This window comes from Schistocerca serialis, chromosome 2 (genome assembly GCF_023864345.2).
Source record: "Schistocerca serialis cubense isolate TAMUIC-IGC-003099 chromosome 2, iqSchSeri2.2, whole genome shotgun sequence".
In the NCBI taxonomy this organism is placed as follows: Eukaryota; Metazoa; Arthropoda; class Insecta; order Orthoptera; family Acrididae; genus Schistocerca; species Schistocerca serialis.
Window position 1 is genome coordinate 389,003,183 of NC_064639.1, and position 22,036 is coordinate 389,025,218.

The 22,036-nt window shown below is 39.0% G+C and overlaps 1 protein-coding gene across 4 annotated transcripts in view; it reads right to left on the reverse strand.

The window, feature by feature from the left end:
* Positions 1–22,036, reverse strand: part of LOC126457215 (ATP-binding cassette sub-family A member 7-like) — a 594,847-nt gene that overhangs the window by 248,765 nt on the left and 324,046 nt on the right. For 3 of the 4 annotated variants that reach the window (XR_007585450.1, XM_050093335.1, XM_050093333.1), the window contains exons 28-31: positions 19,910–20,011; positions 10,801–10,955; positions 10,190–10,413; positions 8,041–8,185 (exon numbers count right to left, since the gene is read on the reverse strand). Coding sequence is in view for 3 of the 4 variants with exons in the window: in XM_050093335.1 (XP_049949292.1) it covers positions 8,041–8,185; positions 10,190–10,413; positions 10,801–10,955; positions 19,910–20,011 (626 nt within the window). In the remaining variant the exon portion in view is untranslated. The remainder of the gene's footprint in view (positions 1–8,040; positions 8,186–10,189; positions 10,414–10,800; positions 10,956–19,909; positions 20,012–22,036) is intronic. The other variant, XM_050093334.1, reaches the window with a different exon arrangement.

Below are 22,036 nucleotides of genomic sequence, written 5' to 3' on the forward strand. Positions count from 1 at the left end.
ACGACAGTAATCCCATTCTGTACACATAGGCTTAATTTCTTTACTCACTTTCCTTCATCCTAGTTTATAGCCACTTTTACACCTCATTTAATTTTATTATGTCTGTTACTGTGTGTCTGAAAAGTGTTGTCTTATATGTGTGCGTTGCTATTCCTGTTGCATTTATCATTTTAATCCTAATTAAGCTCTTTATACTAAGATGTTTTTGCTCTGCAAGATGAGCCTACATGTGGATACCAATCCTAATAGCATAATTCTCCTACCACACCTCACCTCTCTCTCTCTTGTTGCTCAATTTCATGATATATTTTGATATATCATCCATATCCACAGTTTTAGTTGTATTTTTATCTTATATCTTTTTAATCTAACGCACTCTGTTGCACTGGCTTTTAGGTATTTTTGCCGATTCTCCGCATTTGTATGTTGTTATATTATTCTTTTATTTGCAGTTCTATTTTGTATCAATCTTGTGAATCACACTTATCTAAGCAGACAGACCAGTCAACTCCCATGTCCTGCTCTTTTGCAGCTATTTACTTCAGTTCCCCACCTCAATGGCTCCTATGCCAGTTACTGCCACTGCAGTAAGCTGGTTTCTGGGCTGCCTGCACTAGTCACTTCCACGTCATACAGTCCAGGCAGGTGCTGTGCTTCCTAACCCTACATGTGAGTACAGGTACTTATTTATTTACATTACTATTGAGTTTATTTCTGTCCGGAACCCTTCTCAAAGTTAGCGCTTTTGTTCCAGTCTCATGTGTGTGCTTTAAGTTGGTACGATCCCACATGATTGACAAGCCCGACCGCCACACATTTTATTCCCATAATTATGTGGGTACAGCCCTTTCCACAGTTGTAGCTTTCATTTTAGTATGATAACCCCATAGTTCCTGTATGTTGGTAGCCCCTCCTCTTTCTTTGCAGTTGGTAGTGGCTGAAGATAAAGCTTTAAGCTTCAAAACTGATCGTGGAATAAATTTAAGAGAATTACTGTCAAATGAAGTGGATTTTTATTCTATAAATATGTTCCTTGGTTTCGCGTGTTCACCTGATAAATATGTTTTGTCTATTTTGTGCCACCTTTGATAGCTTCACCACTGTGATTGCACATGCTGGTCAGTAAACATGCACTAATTATTTTTCGTGTTGTAAAAGCTGGTCATTACAGTAAATGTTTGAACACCCCAGGAATAAAAAACATTTTCTTTGAGGTGTTAGGGACTCTGCCAGATATCTGGGTTGTTTTTGCATGATATTTCTATAACATAGCTTGTTTTCTTTATCTTCATACTCCTCGAGTGGAAAGGGTTCAGTATTTATACCTGCAGCATTCCCCCTACAATTTGTTTATGAGATGGAGAGCATAAGAAGGTTTGATGACACAGGATGATCTTACTGCAGTTCTAAACTGTGTGTTCTCTGTCCCATCTTCAGAAGACATAACTTCTGCAAGCAAAAGTCAGAGATTCTCAACAACTTGACTCTGGGTGAAATAGAAGAGCCCCATAAGATATGGTTTTCATTAAAAACCCCGTTGTTGTCGTTGTGGTCTTCAGTCCGGAGACTGGTTTGATGCAGCTCTCCATGCTACTCTATCCTGTGCAAGCTTCTTCATCTCCCAGTACCTACTGCAACCTACATCCTTCTGAATCTGCTTAGTGTATTCATCTCTTGGTCTCCCTCTACGATTTTACCCTCCACACTGCCCTCCAATACTAAATTGGTGATCCCTCGATGTCTCAGAACATGTCCTACCAACCGATCCCTTCTTCTAGTCAAGTTGTGCCACAAGCTCCTCTTCTCCCCAATTCTATTCAATACCTCCTCATGAGTTACGTGATCTACCCATCTAATCTTCAGTATTCTTCTGTAGCTCCACATTTCAAAAGCTTCTATTCTCTTTTTGTCTAAACTATTTATCGTCCATGTTTCGCTTCCATACATGGCTACACTCCATACAAATACTTTCAGAAACGACTTCCTGACATTTAAATCTATACTCGATGTTAACAAATTTTTCTTCTTCAGAAACGCTTTCTTTGCCATTGCCAGTCTACATTTTATATCCTCTCTAATTCGACCATCATCAGTTATTTTGCTCCCCAAATAGCAAAACTCCTTTACTACTTTAAGTGTCTCATTTCCTAACCTAATTCCCTCAGCATCACCCGACTTAATTCGTCTACATTCCATTATGCTCGTTTTGCTTTTGTTGATGTTCATCTTATACGCTCCTTTCAAGACACTGTCCATTCCGTTCAACTGCTCTTCCAAGTCCTTTGCTGTCTCTGACAGCATTACAATGTCATCGGCGAACCTCAAAGTTTTTATTTCTTCTCCATGGATTTTAATACCTACTCCGAATTTTTCTTTTGTTTCCTTTATTGCTTGCTCAATATACAGATTGAATAACATCGGGGATAGGCTACAACCCCGTCTCACTCCCTTCCCAACCACTGCTTCCCTTTCATGCCCCTCGACCCTTATAACTGCCATCTTCTTTCTGCACAAATTGTAAATAGCCTTTTGCTCCCTGTATTTTACCCCTGCCACCTTTAGAATTTGAAAGAGAGTATTCCAATCAACATTGTCAAAACCTTTCTCTAAGTCTACAAATGCTAGAAACGTAGGTTTACCTTTCCTTAATCTTCCTTCTAAGATAAGTTGTGGGTTCAGTATTGCCTCCCGTGTTCCAACATTTCTACGGAATCCAAACTGATCTTCCCCGAGCTCAGCCTCAATCAGTTTTTCCATTCGTCTGTAAAGAATTCACGTTAGTATTTTGCAGCTGTGACCTATTAAACTGATAGTTCTGTAATTTTCACATCTGTCAACACCTGCTTTCTTTGGGATTGGAATTATTATATTCTTCTTGAAGTCTGAGGGTATTTCGCCTGTCTCATACATCTTGCTCACCAGATGGTAGGGTTTTGTCAGGACTGGCTCTCCCAAGGCCGTCAGTAGTTCTAAGGGAATGTTGTCTCCTCCCGGGGCCTTGTTTCGACTCAGGTCTTTCAGTGCTCTGTCAAACTCTTCACGCAGTATCGTATCTCCCATTTCATCTTCATCTATGTCCTCTTCCATTTCCATAATATTGTCCTCAAATACATCGCCCTTGTATAGACCCTCTACATACTCCTTCCACCTATCTGCTTTCCCTTCTTTGCTTAGGGGTTTCCATTGGAGCTCTTGATATTCATACAAGTGGCTCTCTTCTCTCCAAAGGTCTCTCTAACTTTCCTGTAGGCAGTATCTATTTTACCCCACAAAAGAGAAAAACTAGTAAGTAGGAGAAACAGAGGAAATACTGTATACAATAAATCTATGCTGCATGCATACTGTAAAAGCCATTGTTTTGGTTAGTGTTGACAGGGAATAAAACGGAAATCTACTTAACACACTTCTCTTGCAATCTCCCTGATTCACTCATCTCCACAGTGATGGCACACAGCTCTGTAACATATGTAGTCAGATAATTTAAAATGTGTCCCTTGTAAACATAAGTACAAAGAACTATCCTATGCTGGAACTCTTACCTCATCTACGTGTCTTGAATCTCATAACATCCCACTATAAAATGGGACGTATCTGAATGGTGAGATTTTGTATATTCTCGTTTGTTCATTCCTCTTCATCAGATTGCAGATTGCACACATGACTAGTTCAATGTGGTCTGAAGGCTTATGACTATTTCATTTAGTTCAAGGTCTCTTCACTATAGCTTACTTCTCTGATGGATGCAGCAGTTACTCCATCATTGCAAACACACTTGTTCAACTTCTGTATGTCTGCATATAGGGATGAACTTCAAACTTGAAGAGATATTTGACTGTGAGTTGTTATTTGTCAATGAAGCAAATGATGGTACAAAGATTGGTAAAGAGGTATTTTCTTTTATCACATAAATTTTCCTTTCATCCAATGATATTCAACAGTCACAGCTGTGAACAACATCATTCTCTTTACATTTCATATAGCATAGAGGAAGTAAACTACTTCATGTGCAGCTTGGCCACATTTTGTACTCCCAATGCTTGCTATGCTTAGTGTACCCTCAGTGCTGACATTTGAAGCAGTGTACTGGGTTCAGGGTGTATACGGGGACAAGGAAAAAAAATTCCCGGATTATTGCCGGATATCCCGTTTAAAAAATACGCTTTTTCCCGGGCGAAAATGCACTTTTTCTGTACTAAGTGACAGTAGGTTTCCGTAGATTTTCCGTCGAAACTGTAAAACTTATTAATTCTTTGAATGTTTAACGTTTTATACAATCGTGTATAACTTCCCGGAAAAAAAAAGAAAAGACGGGCAGAGAAGTTTTGGAGAGACTTTTAATTTTAAAAAAAGGAGAGAAGTGTTGGAAAGACCTTTGATTTGCAGCAACATATACGTTCCCTATTTTCGTATTACGAAAGTACAAATTCGAATTGCACCAAACAAAGCGCGTTAGTTTGCGGACCGTTGAAACCGAGGTTGCGATGTCCTTTTGTAAGCGAGTCATATCTCAAGCCACGAGATCTCGTCAGCCGATGGCAGCAGCTATTCAGAGCATAGGACACGTGTTATAGTTGGTTATAGTCAGCCAATAGCAAGATCACTGGTTACATAGCGCGAACACGCAAGAGGAAAAGTTAACGGTTTACACTAGTGTACACAGTATCGTATATCTACAAGAAAAGCTAAGCTTTCACATATAATATTAGTCTCCAAGATTAACACGCTACAACAGAAGCTAAGCTTTCACATGTAATATCGATCTTTTTTGCGTGTGTTATATTTTAAGATACATCACACAAATATGCCAGTAAATTTAAAATTATGACATAAATGTCTCGGCTCGAAATTCTTGTAAGTGGCTGGTTCTCAAACTGTTCAGTTTCGAACGCTCTGTGATTTAGATATCCATCCCAATTTCTCACACGTAACATAATTCATCTTCCGTAAAAAGAAATTTACTTTGAAAGTAACGCTTTTCTAACCACCGTTCGCAATACTATCCGAAGACTGTTAGAAATAGGTTCGATTTACGTTTCCAGAGAGCGCCAGTAAACAGGCATTATTGTGCGTGTGCAACTGCAGTGGTGTAGGAAGCCCGTTTGTTCGTTTGTATAAAGCACTAAAAGAGCTTACATTACACCATAAAAGAAACAGGGCATCAGAGGATACTCCAAAGAGCATCGGAATTTCGTAAACCATACTAAAATGCGTAATTCGGCTTGAAGTGCGAATTGGCTTTTTCCAGATTAACAGTGAAGTAGGTCCCATCTGATATTAAGCTTTTCAGTGAGGTTTTTGGGATGTAAATTTTCTTGGAGTACCAGTACTCTACGATCTCATTTATGGTTCTTTATTATGACATAATGCCATATATGGCAGAAGATGATAACGTGCACTTGAAATTCAGCGAAAAGTTGGAGCTAGCCAATACTGTAGAATGAAACACTTCGTTTCAAATAAAATGACTGCCTCAGCGGAAAGATTAATAAAGCTAAATTTCTTTAGCAAACTTGCAAAAATAACTTCACTGTTCTGCAAGGCAATTAACGCTTGACTGCTACTACCTTGGAAATAAAATAAAATCAGAAAACTGAAATTACTAATATATTTTTGCCCTCCGTAATTATGTGAATGTATTTTTAATTCACTTGATAGCTCCCGGCCACAGAAATCCGTTTTGTTTTCATTTGACTTGGGAGCTGTACACGAAGAGAAGCAGGGAAATCACTTAACGTAAACACGTTTCACGTGGAAGTTAACCCCCTCCCCACTACAACTCTGTGCAAGCGTGAATCTGGCACTAGGGCGCGCGAGAAAATTTTTTATCGTTTGCATCTGGCTGCTTGCTGCTGCTACCGATACAGCTAACAGCCAAACTTCAAGTAGCGGGAGAAGGTACTGCTTATACGCGAGTCAAATGCGCATGAGCAACAGACCGCTGGCAATTGGTCAAACGAGCCTAATGTGAACAGTTGTGACGTCATGCTCATAGCAAGCAGTTTATTGTTATGAAGAATTACAGTCTGCGCCCTACGGCCTTTGACATATTTTTGCTATTTGCAAACGCTTGTGCGTGCACGGTTTATTGTTGTTGTAAATTGCACATTTCCTTTGTCACTAAAGTTTTATTTTTTCCCCCTCTCGTTTATATTTTATTGCTGCAGTATCATTCTCCAGCAGCAGGGTACAATAACATTCTTTGCTAGAGAATCAATTCTGCAGCCAAAATTTAAAAAAAATTTAACCAAAAGCTAAAAGAATGAAAAATTCCCGGAATTCCGAAAAATTCCCGGGTTTTTCCCGGTTTTCTCCCGGATGAAAAAATTCCCGGGTTTTTCCCGGATTTCCCGGTTGTCCCGGGTCGTATACACCCTGTGGGTTAGGTCATATGGTCTCACTTTCAGGCAGATGAACTCTGCTGTAATGTTGTCAGACAAAGTGGTTTTTATTTTATTTTTACTTCTGTCACAGCAACACCTCCTTACTCTTCCATCACATCTTTATGCATTATGTCTCAGCAGGATAAGACTAGACTCCCTTGCTACAATTTAGGATGATGTACAGTTCACTCACAATTCTAGCTTTGCTTCCTGTATCCATTCAGCTTGGTGTGAGGTAGCTGTTTCCGTCAGAAATATTCTATTTTTTAAGTTCTCAAGAGATTTCAGAGCTCCTGCTACACTGCAATCTATTTTGCACATAAAAGATGACACAGCCTTTCTTGCTTGGGTAAGCCTGATACAAATGGAGTTTGGCAAGTACCTCAGGGGTTGAATTACTAATGATTGTTTCTGCTCAACAGTCATCAACACCATCAAGATGTAGCACACCTTGAGATAGAGGTTTATTTGTTTATTTATTTTTAATTATTGTATAGATGTTCACAGTGACCTCATGGTGCAGGCAGTTCAGTTAAGGTCCTTGTTCCCTGTGACTCTCTACATTCCACTGCAATGCTGCATGTTGCTTGCTGAAGGATGCACAAAGTCTATAGTTACAGATGATTGGTGATGCTCACTAGTCACCAGCTTGGGAACCATGGGTTCACCCAGCCCATATCTAGGACACGGGGACTGAGTTTCCTGCAGTGTTCATCATCTGGTACAATCCAAATGCCACAAATACATCCCAAGTACAAGTAGTCTGAGCATCCACGCTATTCACACGACTTGGCACCACCTGACTACCACTTATCTCCAAATTTGTATCAGGCAAACATACTGAATTTTATTATGATGCCTGTTAACAGTACTTGGGAATATCGCAAACCTTCCAGAAATTTACTTCAAGGCTGTACTTGCTAGAAAATAATGACCAAAGTTAACCAAAAAAAGACTATGTCAAAAAGTAAATGCCTTTTCAACATAATACCATCTTTAGTGCCTAGCTGAAAATATTTTTCTCCTGCCATTATGTATGGCTGTGACTGTTATTGATAATTCTTTGGAATCTGAACACAAATATTTCAGTAACTTTCCAGGATAATGTTTACAGTGTACTATGCAGCTTTTTATGACTGGAACAACTTGAATATTGAATTTTCTTACAGAAGTAATGTAAAGAATAATACTGATTAGAATTACCAAACACATCAATTGAAATAACAAACTATTATGTGGATAATGCATGTAGTCTGCTAACTAAGTGGCTGTCCTGCTGCTCCTTGTTTGTAGTACATGCCTGATATATCATTTAAGCATATTAATGGCAGTGTCAATAGGTCAAGATATCCAATCTGAGACCATGAAAGAAGTGGTGGTGCCTCTTGGTTAAGACATTCTGCTAGTCTGATAACACCAACCAGTTCTGGCTAACAGGCTACAAATAAAGCATTCACACTGCATTAACTGCTTCATTTCACATTTATTGTAATCATGAGTATTCCCCTGTAATTTTTACCACACTTTTGGTTAGCAATTATTTTCATGAGCAGTTTTTGACCTGCATAAAACAATAAAATTTCTCATATAAGGGTTCTCTTCACTGTGACACACTCATAATACTCAAAAATACAGAAAAAAATAATCATAAAAAACTTACTTTTGCACTTGGTAGTTCTTGCCACTTGTTTGTCTTTGCACACTGCGGAGTGCCACCAGAGCAAGAGCATTGCTCCTTCACTGGTGTTAAGATAATATCATACTCATAAGACATATTAATGCTTTTAGCTGTACAATGGTTTTCACTGAAAATGAGAAGATGAAGAATGATAATGGGAGCTGTTCAAAAATGCAATGAATTTGAAACAGTTAAACTTAGAAGTGGTCCTTTACATAATATTATTATTTAGTGAGGAATGGAAAAACTGGTAGAAGCGGACCTCGGGGAAGATCAGTTTGGATTCCGCAGAAATGTTGGAATACGTGAGGCAATACTAACCTTACGACTTATCTTAGAAGAAAGAATAAGAAAAGGCAAACCTACATTTCTAGCATTTGTAGACTTAGAGAAAGCTTTTGACAATGTTAACTGGAATACTCTCTTTCAAATTCTGAAGGTGGCAGGGGTAAAATACAGGGAGCGAAAGGCTATTTACAATTTGTACAGAAACCAGATGGCAGGTATAAGAGTGGAGGGGCATGAAAGGGAAGCAGTGGTTGGGAAGGGAGTGAGACATGGTTGTACCCTCTCCCCGATGTTATTCAATCTGTATATTGAGCAAGCAGTAGAGGAAACAAAAGAAAAATTCGGAGTAGGTATTAAAATCCACGGAGATGAAATAAAAACTTTGAGGTTCGCCGATGACATTGTAATTCTGTCAGAGACAGCAAAGGACTTGGAAGAGCAGTTGAACGGAATGGACAGTGTCTTGAAAGGAGGATATAAGATGAACATCAACAAAAGCAAAACGAGGATAATGGAATGTAGTCAAATTAAGTCGTGTGATGCTGAGGGAATTAGATTAGGAAATGAGACCATTAAAGTAGTAAAGGAGTTTTGCTATTTAGGGAGTAAAATAACTGATGATGGTCGAATTAGAGAGGATATAAAACGTAGACTGGCAATGGCAAAGAAAGCGTTTCTGAAGAAGAGAAATTTGTTAACATCGAGTATAGATTTAAGTGTCAGGAAGTCGTTTCTGAAAGTATTTGTATGGAGTGTAGCCATGTATGGAAGTGACAAATGGACGATAAATAGTTTGGACAAGAAGAGAATAGAAGCTTTCGAAATGTGGTGCTACAGAAGAATGCTGAAGATTAGATGGGTAGATCACATAACTAATGAGGAGGTATTGAATAGAACTGGGGAGAAGAGGAGTTTGTGGCACAACTTGACAAAAAGAAGGGACCGGTTGGTAGGACATGTTTTGAGGCATCAAGGGATCACAAATTTAGCATTGGAGGGCAGCGTGGAGGGTAAAAATTGTGGAGGGAGACCAAGAGATGAATACACTAAGCAGATTCAGAAGGATGTAGGTTGCAGTAGGTACTGGGAGATGAAGAAGCTTGCACAGGATAGAGTAGCATGGAGAGCTGCATCAAACCAGTCTCAGGACTGAAGACCACAACAACAACAACAACATTACAAAATGAAAGCAGAAATGTTAAATTAAACAATTATTATTTTAGAAGTTCTTCCAATCCATATATTCCTATATGTGGCATATGCATTTCTGAGTGAATTTTTTATCTGTTTTTGCTATTTTATATTTCTAGTTTTTACTGAGTTTAATGAAGGCAATGTTGGCCTGATATATTCGACGATGCCCTTTGGCTACACTGTCTAAAGGATCCTTCTAAGAAATACCAAATTGAGGTATTTGCTCTTTCAGTATTTGATCTGTTTATACATGCTTTTAGGTTATCCAAGTCAACAACAACAACAACAACAACATTTAGTGAGCGCATACAGCATTTGTTTTGGTCTCATATCTCTGAAGGATGTGATTTATTTTACTCAGCTTTCAGCACTGTCCTGATAAATGCCCCTATTATGCTAAATAATATTTTTATGTTTGCATCTTTTAATCAGTTCTTATGTCTATGTGACGAGAAACTGAAATGAAGGAGGAAACTACATGTTCCTACAATTTAGACCATTCATATGTTTCTTCTGGATGTACTCACTACTAACACATATTCAGCGTGAAATGTGCTCCATATATAGTATAATAATAATAATAATAATAATAATAATAATGATTATGATGATTGTAATAAACACACTTATCTTCAAGACATGAACTTACATTTCATTATATTTACTGATGCATCTTGTTCCCATCCCAATGGGTCCAGTAAGCTCTTTCTCAAGCCTTTGTGATGTATACGAGGAATTTTGAGAGGAGAAAAAAACATAATTTGGGAATCCGTAAACCCATGGGTCAATAACCAATGCTGGTTGCTGTGTCAAGTCCGGAAATACAAATGTAAAAAGCAGGGACAAAAACACAAAAACGGCTGGGAAAATAAGCTGAAAAGAGAGAAAGATATTGTACAAATTAGCAAGATTACACTATAAGATTAAGAGAAAAAGGCCACAGTATTAATAATTGTATATATTCAAGAAGTTCTGACTGTTATGAACAGTTGCCAAGAGTAATCTGTTACTCTTAAGACTATTACAGAACTTAATTATATATTAACAGAATTAAAGAACTTAAATGTCTTAGCAGAAATATATGTTTAATAGAGGAATTTGAATAATGAGTAATGATACTGCAAAGTACTTCACATTCACAACTTTGTGATAAAATTACTTTTAACGTTATTTACAACTACTATTATGAGGCTACGTCTTGTTCTTACCACAACAATCATTCTGAGATACTGCACATCATTTTTTGGAAAAGCAACATACCTCACAAAATAATCCTTTGATATTTCTTTTTGCATGGTTATAATGTTTAATATGAAGTGCTGAGAACTGTTTCAGTGGATGCCTGTCTTCTATCTTGTGTTTGCTTTGTGATTCAACATGATGAAGAGTGGTATTGTTTCCAGGAAAAGGAAGACCTGCAAGTGTACGACAGATACAACTGCAAACTATAGTTTATAAATACTACGATTCCTAAAGAAATGGGAACTTATACAATGGATTGAGCAAGGGTTGTAATCTTACACATTCATATGCCAGTGATGCAAAGTAAATTCAATTGTTATACATTAAAGTAAGGACACATGGTTTCTAAGCACAACACATACTTATTGTACTGTATTTTGAAACTGTATCTGCTTTGTATTTTTCTCTCATGTTTTGTCATTTTTCTGTCAGTGAAGTAATAGTTTCTAAAAGTGTCAAAACCAGCAATATAGCTAGCTATATTTTCACACCACTAGTTTGTAAGTGTTGAAACTTGAACAACTTCTTCACCATTAATACCAAAAAACATTGTCTCAGTGTTCAGTGGTTAATGTCATTGCAAAACAAAAGGAAATTTTCTATGTATGTGCTCTCAGAAAGGGAATTTTGCCTCACAACGCAGGTGTTTTTCACCATTTGCCTTATCGGTACCCTTAAACAATTCTATTTTTCACACAATATTTCTCCAGTTCCTTCAAGCAATGGCATTATTTGTGCTCACGGTTTGGCATTAAGGAAGATTCTGAGATGTCTGTGCTACCTGATCATGAAGACTATCCACTACTCTTCAGTCTATTATGAGTAAAATGGGTGCTGTAATATATCATGTAGCTGACCACTTCACTAAACTATTAAGCCCTCTGCTAGACCAGCATGAACACCATATCAAGAAATTAATGTATATGTTACATCACATGCATGGGCTTTGTCCAAGAGATTATGATATTTTAGGCATATTTGATGTGGTGTCTGTTCTTAGTCCAGTTCCTCTGACAGTTGTGACCGCAGTTTCACATATTTTTCTTTCCATGGCCAGGTCTTTGAATAGAAATTGTTTCACTGTGAGGCAAGCTTTATCCTGAATAGTAAACAATCTTTTTATGGTGGATGTAGAGGAATGAAGCTTGAGTCTGCAGCCTTCCTGTTGTATGGCCTCAAAGCACAGACACTCCACATACAATTTTGCTGTAAGAGACTTGGCAGGAAAGTCTGCTCTCATTCACATGGTGGACATATTTCATCCATTTTCACTAATGGTGGATGATGATGACTTCTATGCTATTGACAAGAGATCTTTTTAGGAGTTTGGTGATTGTGACGAGGCCCTCCCCTACAACATTCAGAAATGTTCTTAAGTTTTTCTGGTGGGAGCTCTAAAGTTTTTTGATATTACAACAATATAGTGACCAGCTATTTAATAATGAAGAAATAGCAACACCTTGATACATTATAAGTTTGTTGTACACTTCACGATCTTAGTTTATGAAGAGACAATGTGATAGTCTACTGAAGCCAATATGAGCCATACTGGTACTCAAAAGTCTTCTCTGCATCATGTATGCACATATCATCATTTGGAAACATACTCCCTTATTGGAAAAAGAAGTACTTTCTCCAGTGCTTTGTCTGAAATGTACATATTGTAGTCTGGGAGGATTTGCCTGGTGCAGGCTATGCACGAACTTTTGTGCTTTTATAACAATTAACTGACTGGTTTTAGCTCATTTAGTTCTTTTGTGCGATGAGCAGTATATATTAGTATCAAAAGTCAGCTTGTACTTCATATAACGCGACTACCAAGTACAGAATCAAGAGAGCTGGGTGCCTACTTCTAGCAAAAAATTTTAGCTGTGATGGATACCTTTGGTGAGAATATCCACAAACACTGTGATGATGAAACTTCCTGGCAGATCAAAACTGTGTGCCGGACCGAGACTCGAACTCGGGACCTTTGCCTTTTGCAGGCAAGTGCTCTACCAACTGAGTTACCGAAACACGACTCATGCCCTGCCCTCACAGTTTTCCTTTCTTTCAGGAGTGCTAGTTCTGCAGGGTTCGCAGGAGAGCTTCTGTAAAGTTTGGAAGGTAGGAGACGAGGTACTGGCAGAAGTAAAGCTGTGAGGACGGGGCGTGAGTCGCGCTTGGGTAACTCAGTTGGTACAGCACTTTAAAGAGGGATTCTCAGTGTTCTGTGTTTACAGTCCAGTATTCACATAGTAGAATTTCAGTAAGAGCAATTGAATGGGAATATTGAGAAACTCTACAAATCCAAGAAACTTAATTTTTCAGGAGATACATAAAACTTCCAGATCTTAAAATTAAGCTGCAATTCCATTTTTCTTCCTATTTTTTGTTAAAATGAATGTAGATGGAGGAACACCAATGCGCTGTAGACGGTCTGGATAAATTTTCTTGATGTTAAATTAAACTTTCTGTAGCAGACACGTGGGCTTCCTCGATATTTTGTAATAAATAAGCATAAATTATTACTTAACTCCTACTTTATCACTAATAGAGACAAAAATCAAACAAATTACATCTATTTTCCATTCTCTTTGGCATTAGCTCCGCACATGATTCATTCTTTAACACATCTTGGACAATTGCATATATCAGAGTAGAAGTTTTGGATGAATTGGTGGGAATGGCAGAAATTGCCTTGTATCATGTATTTTCTTCTCGTTTATGGGCAATGATATTGATAAGCCTGATTTAAAGTTCTTGATGGAATTACGGATGGCTCAGTCAGCCAGAATATGTGCTCTTCTACTCCATCAACAAATGACCAAACTAAAACAACACCAACACTTTCATGTGAATAGCAAAACTCGATGAATCATGAGAAGGGAAGTTTCTACTCACCATATAGCGGAGATGCTGAGTCGCAGATAGGCACAACAAAAATATTTTCACACTTAAAGCTTTCAGCCAACGGCCTTTGTCAACAACAGACACACATATGCACACAAATACACTCACGTAAATGAAATTTACACAAACAACTGCAGTCTCAGGCAACTGAAACCACACTGTGAGCAGCAGCACCAGTGGATGATGGGAGTGGCGACTGGGTGGGGATAAGGAGGAGGCTGGGGCGGGGAGGAGGAGGGATAGTATGGTGGGGATGGCAGACAGTGAAGAGCTGCAGGTTAGGTGGAGGGCAGGGGTGAGGCGGGGAGGAGGAGGGGGGAGGGGGAGTAGCAGAAAAGGAAAGAAATAGAGTGTTTCTCTTGTCACCTTACAAGCTGCACTGCACGCTCTACTTACGAGCCACACTGTATTATTTTGGGAGGTGGTGGGAAACTGGAAAGATAAGGCACAGGAGATCTGTCTTTGTATAACTTTGGGAGGATAATTACAGTAAGTGAAGGCTTCAGTGAGACCCTTGGTATATTTCGAGAGGGACTGCATGTCACTGCAGATGCGACAACCATGGGTGGCTAGGCTGTACAAAAGGGACTTCTTGGTATGGAATGGGAGACAGCTGTCAAATTGGAGGTACTGCTGATGGTTAGTAGGTTTGATACGGACAGAAGTACTGACGTAGCCATCTTCGAGGTGGACAACATCTAGGAAGACGGCTTGTTGGGTTTAGTAGGAACAGGTGAAGCAAATGGGGGAGTTGTTGTTGAGGTTCTGGAGGAATCTGGATAGGGTGTCCTAACCTTCGATCCAGATAGCAAAGATGTCATCAATGAATCTGAACCAGGTGAGGCGTTTAGGATTCTGGGTTTGTAGGAAGGATTCCACTAGATGGCTCATGAACAGGTTGGCATAGGATGGTGGCATGGGGGTGCCCATAACCATACCCTGGGTTTGTTTGTAGGTAATGCCTTCAAAGGAGAAGTAATTGTGGGTGATGATATAGTTGGTCATGGCGACTAGGGAGGAGGTTGTTGGTTTGGAATCCATTGGGCATTGGGAAAGGTAGTGCTCAATAGCAGTAAGGCGATGGGAATTAGGAATGGTAGTGTACAGGAAGATGGCATAAATAGTGATGAGCAGGGCACTGTGTGGTAAAGGGACAGGAACTGTATGGAGTAGGTGGAGGGAATGATTGGTATCTTTTGTATAGAAGGGTAAGTTCTGGGTAATAGGCTGAAGGTGTTGGTCTACGAGAGCAGAGATTCTCTCAGTAGGGGCACAGTAACCGGCCACAATGGGGCGTCCTGTGTGGTTAGGCTTATGGACTTTAGGAAGATTGTAGAAGGTAGGAGTGCAGGAAATGGTAGAGGTGAGTAGAGAGATGGACTCCGGGGAGAGGTTCTGGGATGGGTCTAAGGATTTGAGTAGTGACTGGGGATCCTGCTGGATTACTGGAATGGGGTCACTGTGGCAAGGCTTGTGGGTGGAAGTATCTGATAGCTAGCACAGTCCTTCCGCCAGGTAATTCTTGCGCTTCAGAACAACAGTGATGGGACCTTTGTCCGCAGGTAGGATTATAAGGTCGGGATCAGTTTTTAGATGGTGGACTGCAGTTCTTTCTGCAGCTGTAAGGTTAGTCTGCATGTTGAAAGACTTGGGGAATGATGGTGACACAAGGTTTGAGGTTAAGAAATTCTGGAAAGTTAACAAAGGGTGGTCTAAGGGCAATGAGGGTGGATCACTGTTGGATAGAGGAGTGAACTGAGTTAGGCAAGGTTCAATATTGGTCTTTGGTTGAGTCTGATTGGTACAGCTGGTGGCAAAAAAGCGTTTCCACTGTAGGGACTAGGAGAAGGAGAGAAGGTCTTTAACAAGTCCTGCATGACTGAATTTGGGAGTGGGGCAAAAGGTGAGGCCTTTGGAAAGGATCGACATTTCCATGGGACTAAGGCTTCTGGGTCCGCAGCTCGTGGTCTCGCGGTAGCGTTCTCGCTTCCCAAGCATGGGGTCCCGGGTTCGATTCCCAGCGGGGTCAGGGATTTTTCCTGCCTCGAGATGACTGGGTGTTGTTGTGTCATCATCATCATTCATCCCCATTACGGTCGGAGGAAGGCAATGGCAAACCACCTCCACTAGGACCTTGCCTAGTAAGGCAGCGCGGGTCTCCTGCGTCGCTCCCCTATGCTCGGTAAAGAAGTATGGGACTCATCATCATCATCAAGCCTTCTGGAGGAAAGGTTCATGACTATGTTGTGGGTCTGTTTAGGTTCTGGATTCTGTGTTGTGATCGGAGGAAGTTTTGCAGGGTGGGGTAAGTGTAATAGGTCTGTGAGACAGGGTTTGTCAGCTATGAGGGGGTGTGGGGGAGGTTTGGAGGTTGTTGCAGAGGTGGTGGACAGTGCTACTCCAAGGTGGGAGTAGAAAGTGAGCAGGATGGAGAGCTTTTTGAGGAAGCATTTTGCATGTTGCTCAAGGTCCTGCAGGGCAAGAGATTCAATGTGTGTTATGGATTACAGGAATTTGGGATTGCAAAGCAGGAGAATCTTGTGGATGGAGAGAAGGTACTGTAAGGAGATTTGGGCTTGGTTGATAAGGTTTTGCAGGACTATGCTGGTGAGTGCTAAGGATTAGCGGAATTTGAACAGGTGGAGGTCATTGTGGAAGGAGGAGTGGCAGCCAGAGATGGGTAATTTGATGGTAAGGTGATTAGGGGCAATTCCATGAGCCAAGGAACAATGCAGGAACAGTATGAGGGACTGGGATCTGGCTAGCAATAAGGAGACTTTTGTGTATTGATGCAGATGGAAGGAGCAAGGATCCACGGTGGTGGAAAAATGCAAAAAATTAAGTAAATAATGTAGAATAACATCCAAAAAATTTCGCAAAAATACACCCAAATACGTGTGAAAATATACGAAAAGGATAAAATGGATGCAAAAGGGGGAAACAAGATGAAATCTGCGGGAGTCGACAATAGCAAAATGTGAAAAATCACTAAAACTGGCAAGAAGTCACAACTGGGATAGAACAGAGAAAGTGTCAGGGCTGAGGAGGGGTTCGTAGGATGAGATGCAATATCGTATGGCACCAGAAAGGTGTGGGAGCAAACATGCAAAAATATGGGGAATGATGCAGGGAATGTCACCAATTTTAAAGTACAGGATTAATTATATCAGCGGGAGTAATGTGGGACACAAGATGCCGCACCAACAAGTGCGGTTTGTAAGGTGACAAGAGAAACACTCTATTTCTCTCTTTTGCACTACTCCCCCCCCCCCCCCCCCAATCATCATCATCATCACCACCATCTCCCCCTTCCCTCCGCCCGCCTAACCTGCAGCACTTCACTGTCCACCATCCCCACCACACTATCCCTCCCCCTCCCTGCCCCAGCCTCCTCCTTACCCCTCACCCAGTTGTCACACTCCCATCATGCACTGGTGCTGCTGCTCGCAGTGTAGTTTCAGTTGCCTGAGACTGCAGTCGTGTGTGCATGTGTGTGTGTGTGTGTGTGTGTGTGTGTGTGTGTGTGTGAGTTGCGGTGTGAGGGGAGAGAGAGAGAGTGTGTGTAATGTTAACAAAGGCTACTGGCCTAAAGCTTTAAGTGTGAAATTCTTTTTGTTGTGCTTATCTGTGACTCAGCATCTTCGCTATATTGTGAGTAGCAACTTTCCTTCTCACAATATTGTTACATTCCATCTTGGATTTTCCATTGTTTGACAACTGTATGATTTGTGTTATATGAAAGTGCTGTTTATCTCTTTGTGAAGCCACAACTTTTGTCACCATTAAAATTTAGTATCTCTTCTGTTTTTAGTATTTGAAAATTTCATCTTTGTACTGGACTCTATTATTAATTCTGCACATCCTTTCAGCACATACATCCTATTCATCTTTCTAATTTTCCTTTTTACTATGCTAAAATCTCTATCACACAGAAGATAAGAGTGGCCTCTTATTGGAGGGTAATGGGTGCTTAACTGAAATCTTCCCTATGCCAAAAGCATTCAACAAAATCTCACAATTGCATGGCTTTTATTTTGGCCTCCACAAGGATCACAGAACCAGTGAAGGTGTTTAACATGTTGTCCACATCAAAAATAAATGAAGATATTTCATCAGGGTTACTTCGTGCTATTCTTTCTTGGTAGAGGTAAAACCTGCCTCACTCACTCCGTATGTCATGCACATTAAAGACACTTTCTGAAAGCAGACTGAAGTAAAACATGTCTCATATTGGTATATGAGGCATTTGCACATTATGCATAAAATCAAATGAAAGGCCTGCATTGGTATAATCTCTTTCTGTTTCCTCTTTAACTGCACGGATAATTACACCTTAATTTTGAATCAGTACTAAATTTCAGATTAGAGCTCACCTGCAGTCATAACAATGAGGTTTTGGTTGAACTCTATCTTCTTTCCAATTATTATACACTTCATTTTTTACTCATCCACCTTTTATGGCTGTATGCTTCAGAAACTGCATTCTTCCTTTTCATCATTGTTTCCTGATATTTGTCAGGAGCATTGCCACTGTCTGACATGTTAGCACCAATAACAGTAGAAATCAAATACACCAAAGAGTAAGAGGGAATATAGCTTATTCTCTATGTTTAAAACACTGCTGACAACATGGCATTTTGAGAAAGGCCATGTCTTTAGTACATGTGGGGTTTCTCTTTCATTTAGGTGATACAATGGCTGCTAAACAACACAGCAAATGCCAGAACACACGGAGTTTCTCTACATAATGATCGGCTTATATGCTTAAAGTCGAAAGACACAGGTAACTCAATTTTGGCAAAAAATTGACATGTGGGTTTCTGTTAATTCTGATCACTACCATAAAAAATGGCAATTATGTCATGTAGAAGGATTGTGTACTCCAAAAAGTGCTGGTGTGCTTCAACCATAGCACATTATGTACTTCACACTACTTGGGGCAGTTAAGGAGAAGAGGAGAGAAGAGGACTGTTATAAACCTTGCAGTTCCAGAGTACTACCTTGCTATTAACCACCGATTGCAATATTTCAATAACAGTTTTGCATTTACTTCAAACCAATGAGACAATGTTCTAATGGAATCAACTGAGATAAAATTAGTACATGACCTTGCAAACAGAGACATATGATTTTCTTTGTATTTTGCACGACCTGGCACCGTTTATTATGCTACACAATGAATTGTTGTCATAAGAAAGACATGTGCTGCAGTAAGCTCTGATTTTAGTCACTGGTAAGTGGTTAATGTATATTTCATCTTCCATGGTATTGGTTTAAGTTGTGTAGCATTGACAGCCTCACTTACAGAAGTTACCTTCTATTTCCTAGTGTAGCAGGGAGGGGGAGGGGGGGGGGGGGGGGGGGGGGGGGGTGGGACTGTCTGCTGAAATATTGGATACTGGCTATCTTTGACATAAGAGGCACTTGCACTCTTGTGAACTTTTCAGACTTCTTGTTATCTCGTTGGGTCATATGTACAATTTTGTTCATAGTCCCTAAGAAGACTAAAGCTATCAGCCATCTATGAGTAGCTGTGGCTTTGCCAATTTCAAAGACTCAACCTCAATCCAATCATCTGCCACAGTCCTACCACTGTTGATGGGCACCACAGTTTGAAAGTATTCTAACTCATTCTATGCATCTGTTGGATTGATAAGTTTCAACAAAGCTGTTTTTCCATTATTATGAAGAAGCACTTACAGCAGTTCTGTCAAGCTATCAGCAATACTAATTGTCCATTCAAGTGTCTTAATCCATTATCCTACATTTCACTTCACAGTATAGCTGTTGGAACATTACACAAATGAACCATCTAAATGCATTTCATTTGCGCAATCTATCAGCAGTAAGGATATTTTCACACATAATATTACGAAGTTAATAATTCTTTAATACAAAAATAATGATCATACAATGCAGTCTTTCATCTTTGGTGATCATCAGATGATTATGTCTCTAGCATTAAAAGACAATGTGAAAGACACCAAAACATACACCTTTGACCATGGGCTCAAGCCCACATAACAAAAATCATCAGGCAAAATACACAGAGATATACCAGAATATGAACTGTCAGTCGTATTGTCTGATGAAATACCACACATTTATGCATACTGTACTGACTAATAAATATTATGTACAAATTTTAATAAAGAGAGTTTTCGTTCATGTGCACATTATTTGCACATTACCCAAAAAATTATTAAATATATTTTCAAATACAAATGTAACGTACCTTGTTCATTACCTGCAGATATTGTTGACTGCTCACTAATTGTTACTGTGGGCTCACTCAAATCTTTATGTTTCTTATAATGGACTTTCGCTCTTTTAAAACCTGCAATCATATACAAATCTTTGACTGTGCAGACTACAGAAATAAATGTTACAAAAATGTCCAAGCCATCAAACAAGTAACTATGGACGTAATGAAGCCATGACATATGCAAGTAATTATCTCATTATTAAATTAATTATCTCATTATTAAATGGAGGTTACGGAAAGTCGATTTCTTATCATCATTTCATTAGAGGCAAGTAAATATTGACGGCACTGGCTGTGATTCTGTGTGAAAAGAGGGGGCTTCTATCATATATATGGCCCAAAAATGATTTTCCTGGATTGACAGATTATTCAGACATCCACTTGTAACAGGTACTCATGTTACCTTGAATACAAGTGAGACTGGCTTTAAAGTTATCAATGCCCAATTTTGGAAAACAGATTACTGAAAAATAATTATTGCACAATTCAGTGCATAAAATTGTAACTAAAAGTGCTTCATACAGTGCGAGAAATGCCAAGAAAAGAGTTATGGAAATACCAGAAATTCATTCATCATGTTAGACAAGATAAACAGATCAGGCTGAAACAAAATTGAAATGGTATTGGTGCTATGATTTTAATACACAAATTACTTGGACAAATGATTCTTGTCTGATTAAAACCATCCTTTAAAGGGTGGCTTGAAGTTGACAGTGGAGTATTATGGTCCAATTGCATGTGGTAAGTCCTAGCCTTCCTTCAATTTGAGGAAATGTTAGGATGAAATTCAGACCAGATCAACAAAAGCTTAGCCTTACAAAGTAACATCAGTGATCTGCACTGATAGTATTATTACAAATACCAGTTCGAAAATGCAAATAAGAAGTGTTTAGATCTAGGGATTTCTAATCATTCAGCTCTGCTTATGTACCTCCCAAATGTGGAAAGCTTAAGCCTCTCAAAATGTATATAATAATAAAATACTGCAAAAGTAATACAGATGTTTTCTGCAGTAAACTAAGTGTTGTATGTTGGCCTGTAGACCACTACATTTCCAGCACCAAAAGCTATGACAAGTTTATAAATTATTTATTAGATGTATTCAGTGAATCTTTTCCTCCCAGAACTTGGCAAAAGGAAGTAAGCAATAAACTTAAATAGATTACAAAAGGAATAAAAATCGCTAGGGTCAGGAAGAGACAGCTCTACAATGAGCCAAAACCAAACAGAAACCCTGATTTTATTATGTATGTTAAAAACTATAAAGCTGTATTCAGAAAATTTGTACCACCAGCTAAAAAAGGGGAATAATAACATTCATCTTCCAAAATATAAATTATGATCATTTCTTTATCCATTATGATCATTTCTTCATCCAGGGTTAGGAGTCAAAGTTAAAAGTCAAGAGATTTTGAAAGCTATATTGTAGTAAACCCTTCCCAAATGTCCAGTTGTTTCAATGAATTTTTCTTAAATGTAGCAAGATCAGCCAATCAAGAAAGGCTAATTTCGTAAGCTCGTAACAGCACCGGGACACTTTTTAAAGGATGTTTAAAAAAATTGTCCTAAGGTATGTTGAAAATGAAATACTTTCTTTAAAAAACAAAGCCTTAACTAGGTGATATGATATACCCACATCTATAATCAAAGGTGCGTATGGTATCATATCACAACCACTATTGATTATTATAAACTAATCATTTGAAAAGGGATCTTTCCAAATGTACTGTAATGCCCTGAGATAAAACCATTATCTACAAAAAAGATGGACAAAAGATATGAAGAATAAATGTCCTCTCCCTTTTCTGCTTGTCTTCTATAAAGTATCTGAAAAGATTGCAGAAAAAAATTCAGAAATTTCTTATTACAAATAACATAATTTTTAAAAACCAGTTCCAGTTCAAATGTAAATGCCATCAATGAATTTACTAAAAAGATAAGCTTCAATTAGTTAAGGATTTAAAGGTCACAGGAATATTCTGTAATCTGACTAAAGCATTTGATTGAGTAAAACACCCTTTCCGTTTCCACAAATTACAGATACATGGAATCTGGGATACTGCTTTACAGTAGGTCAACTCTTACTTAACAGACAGA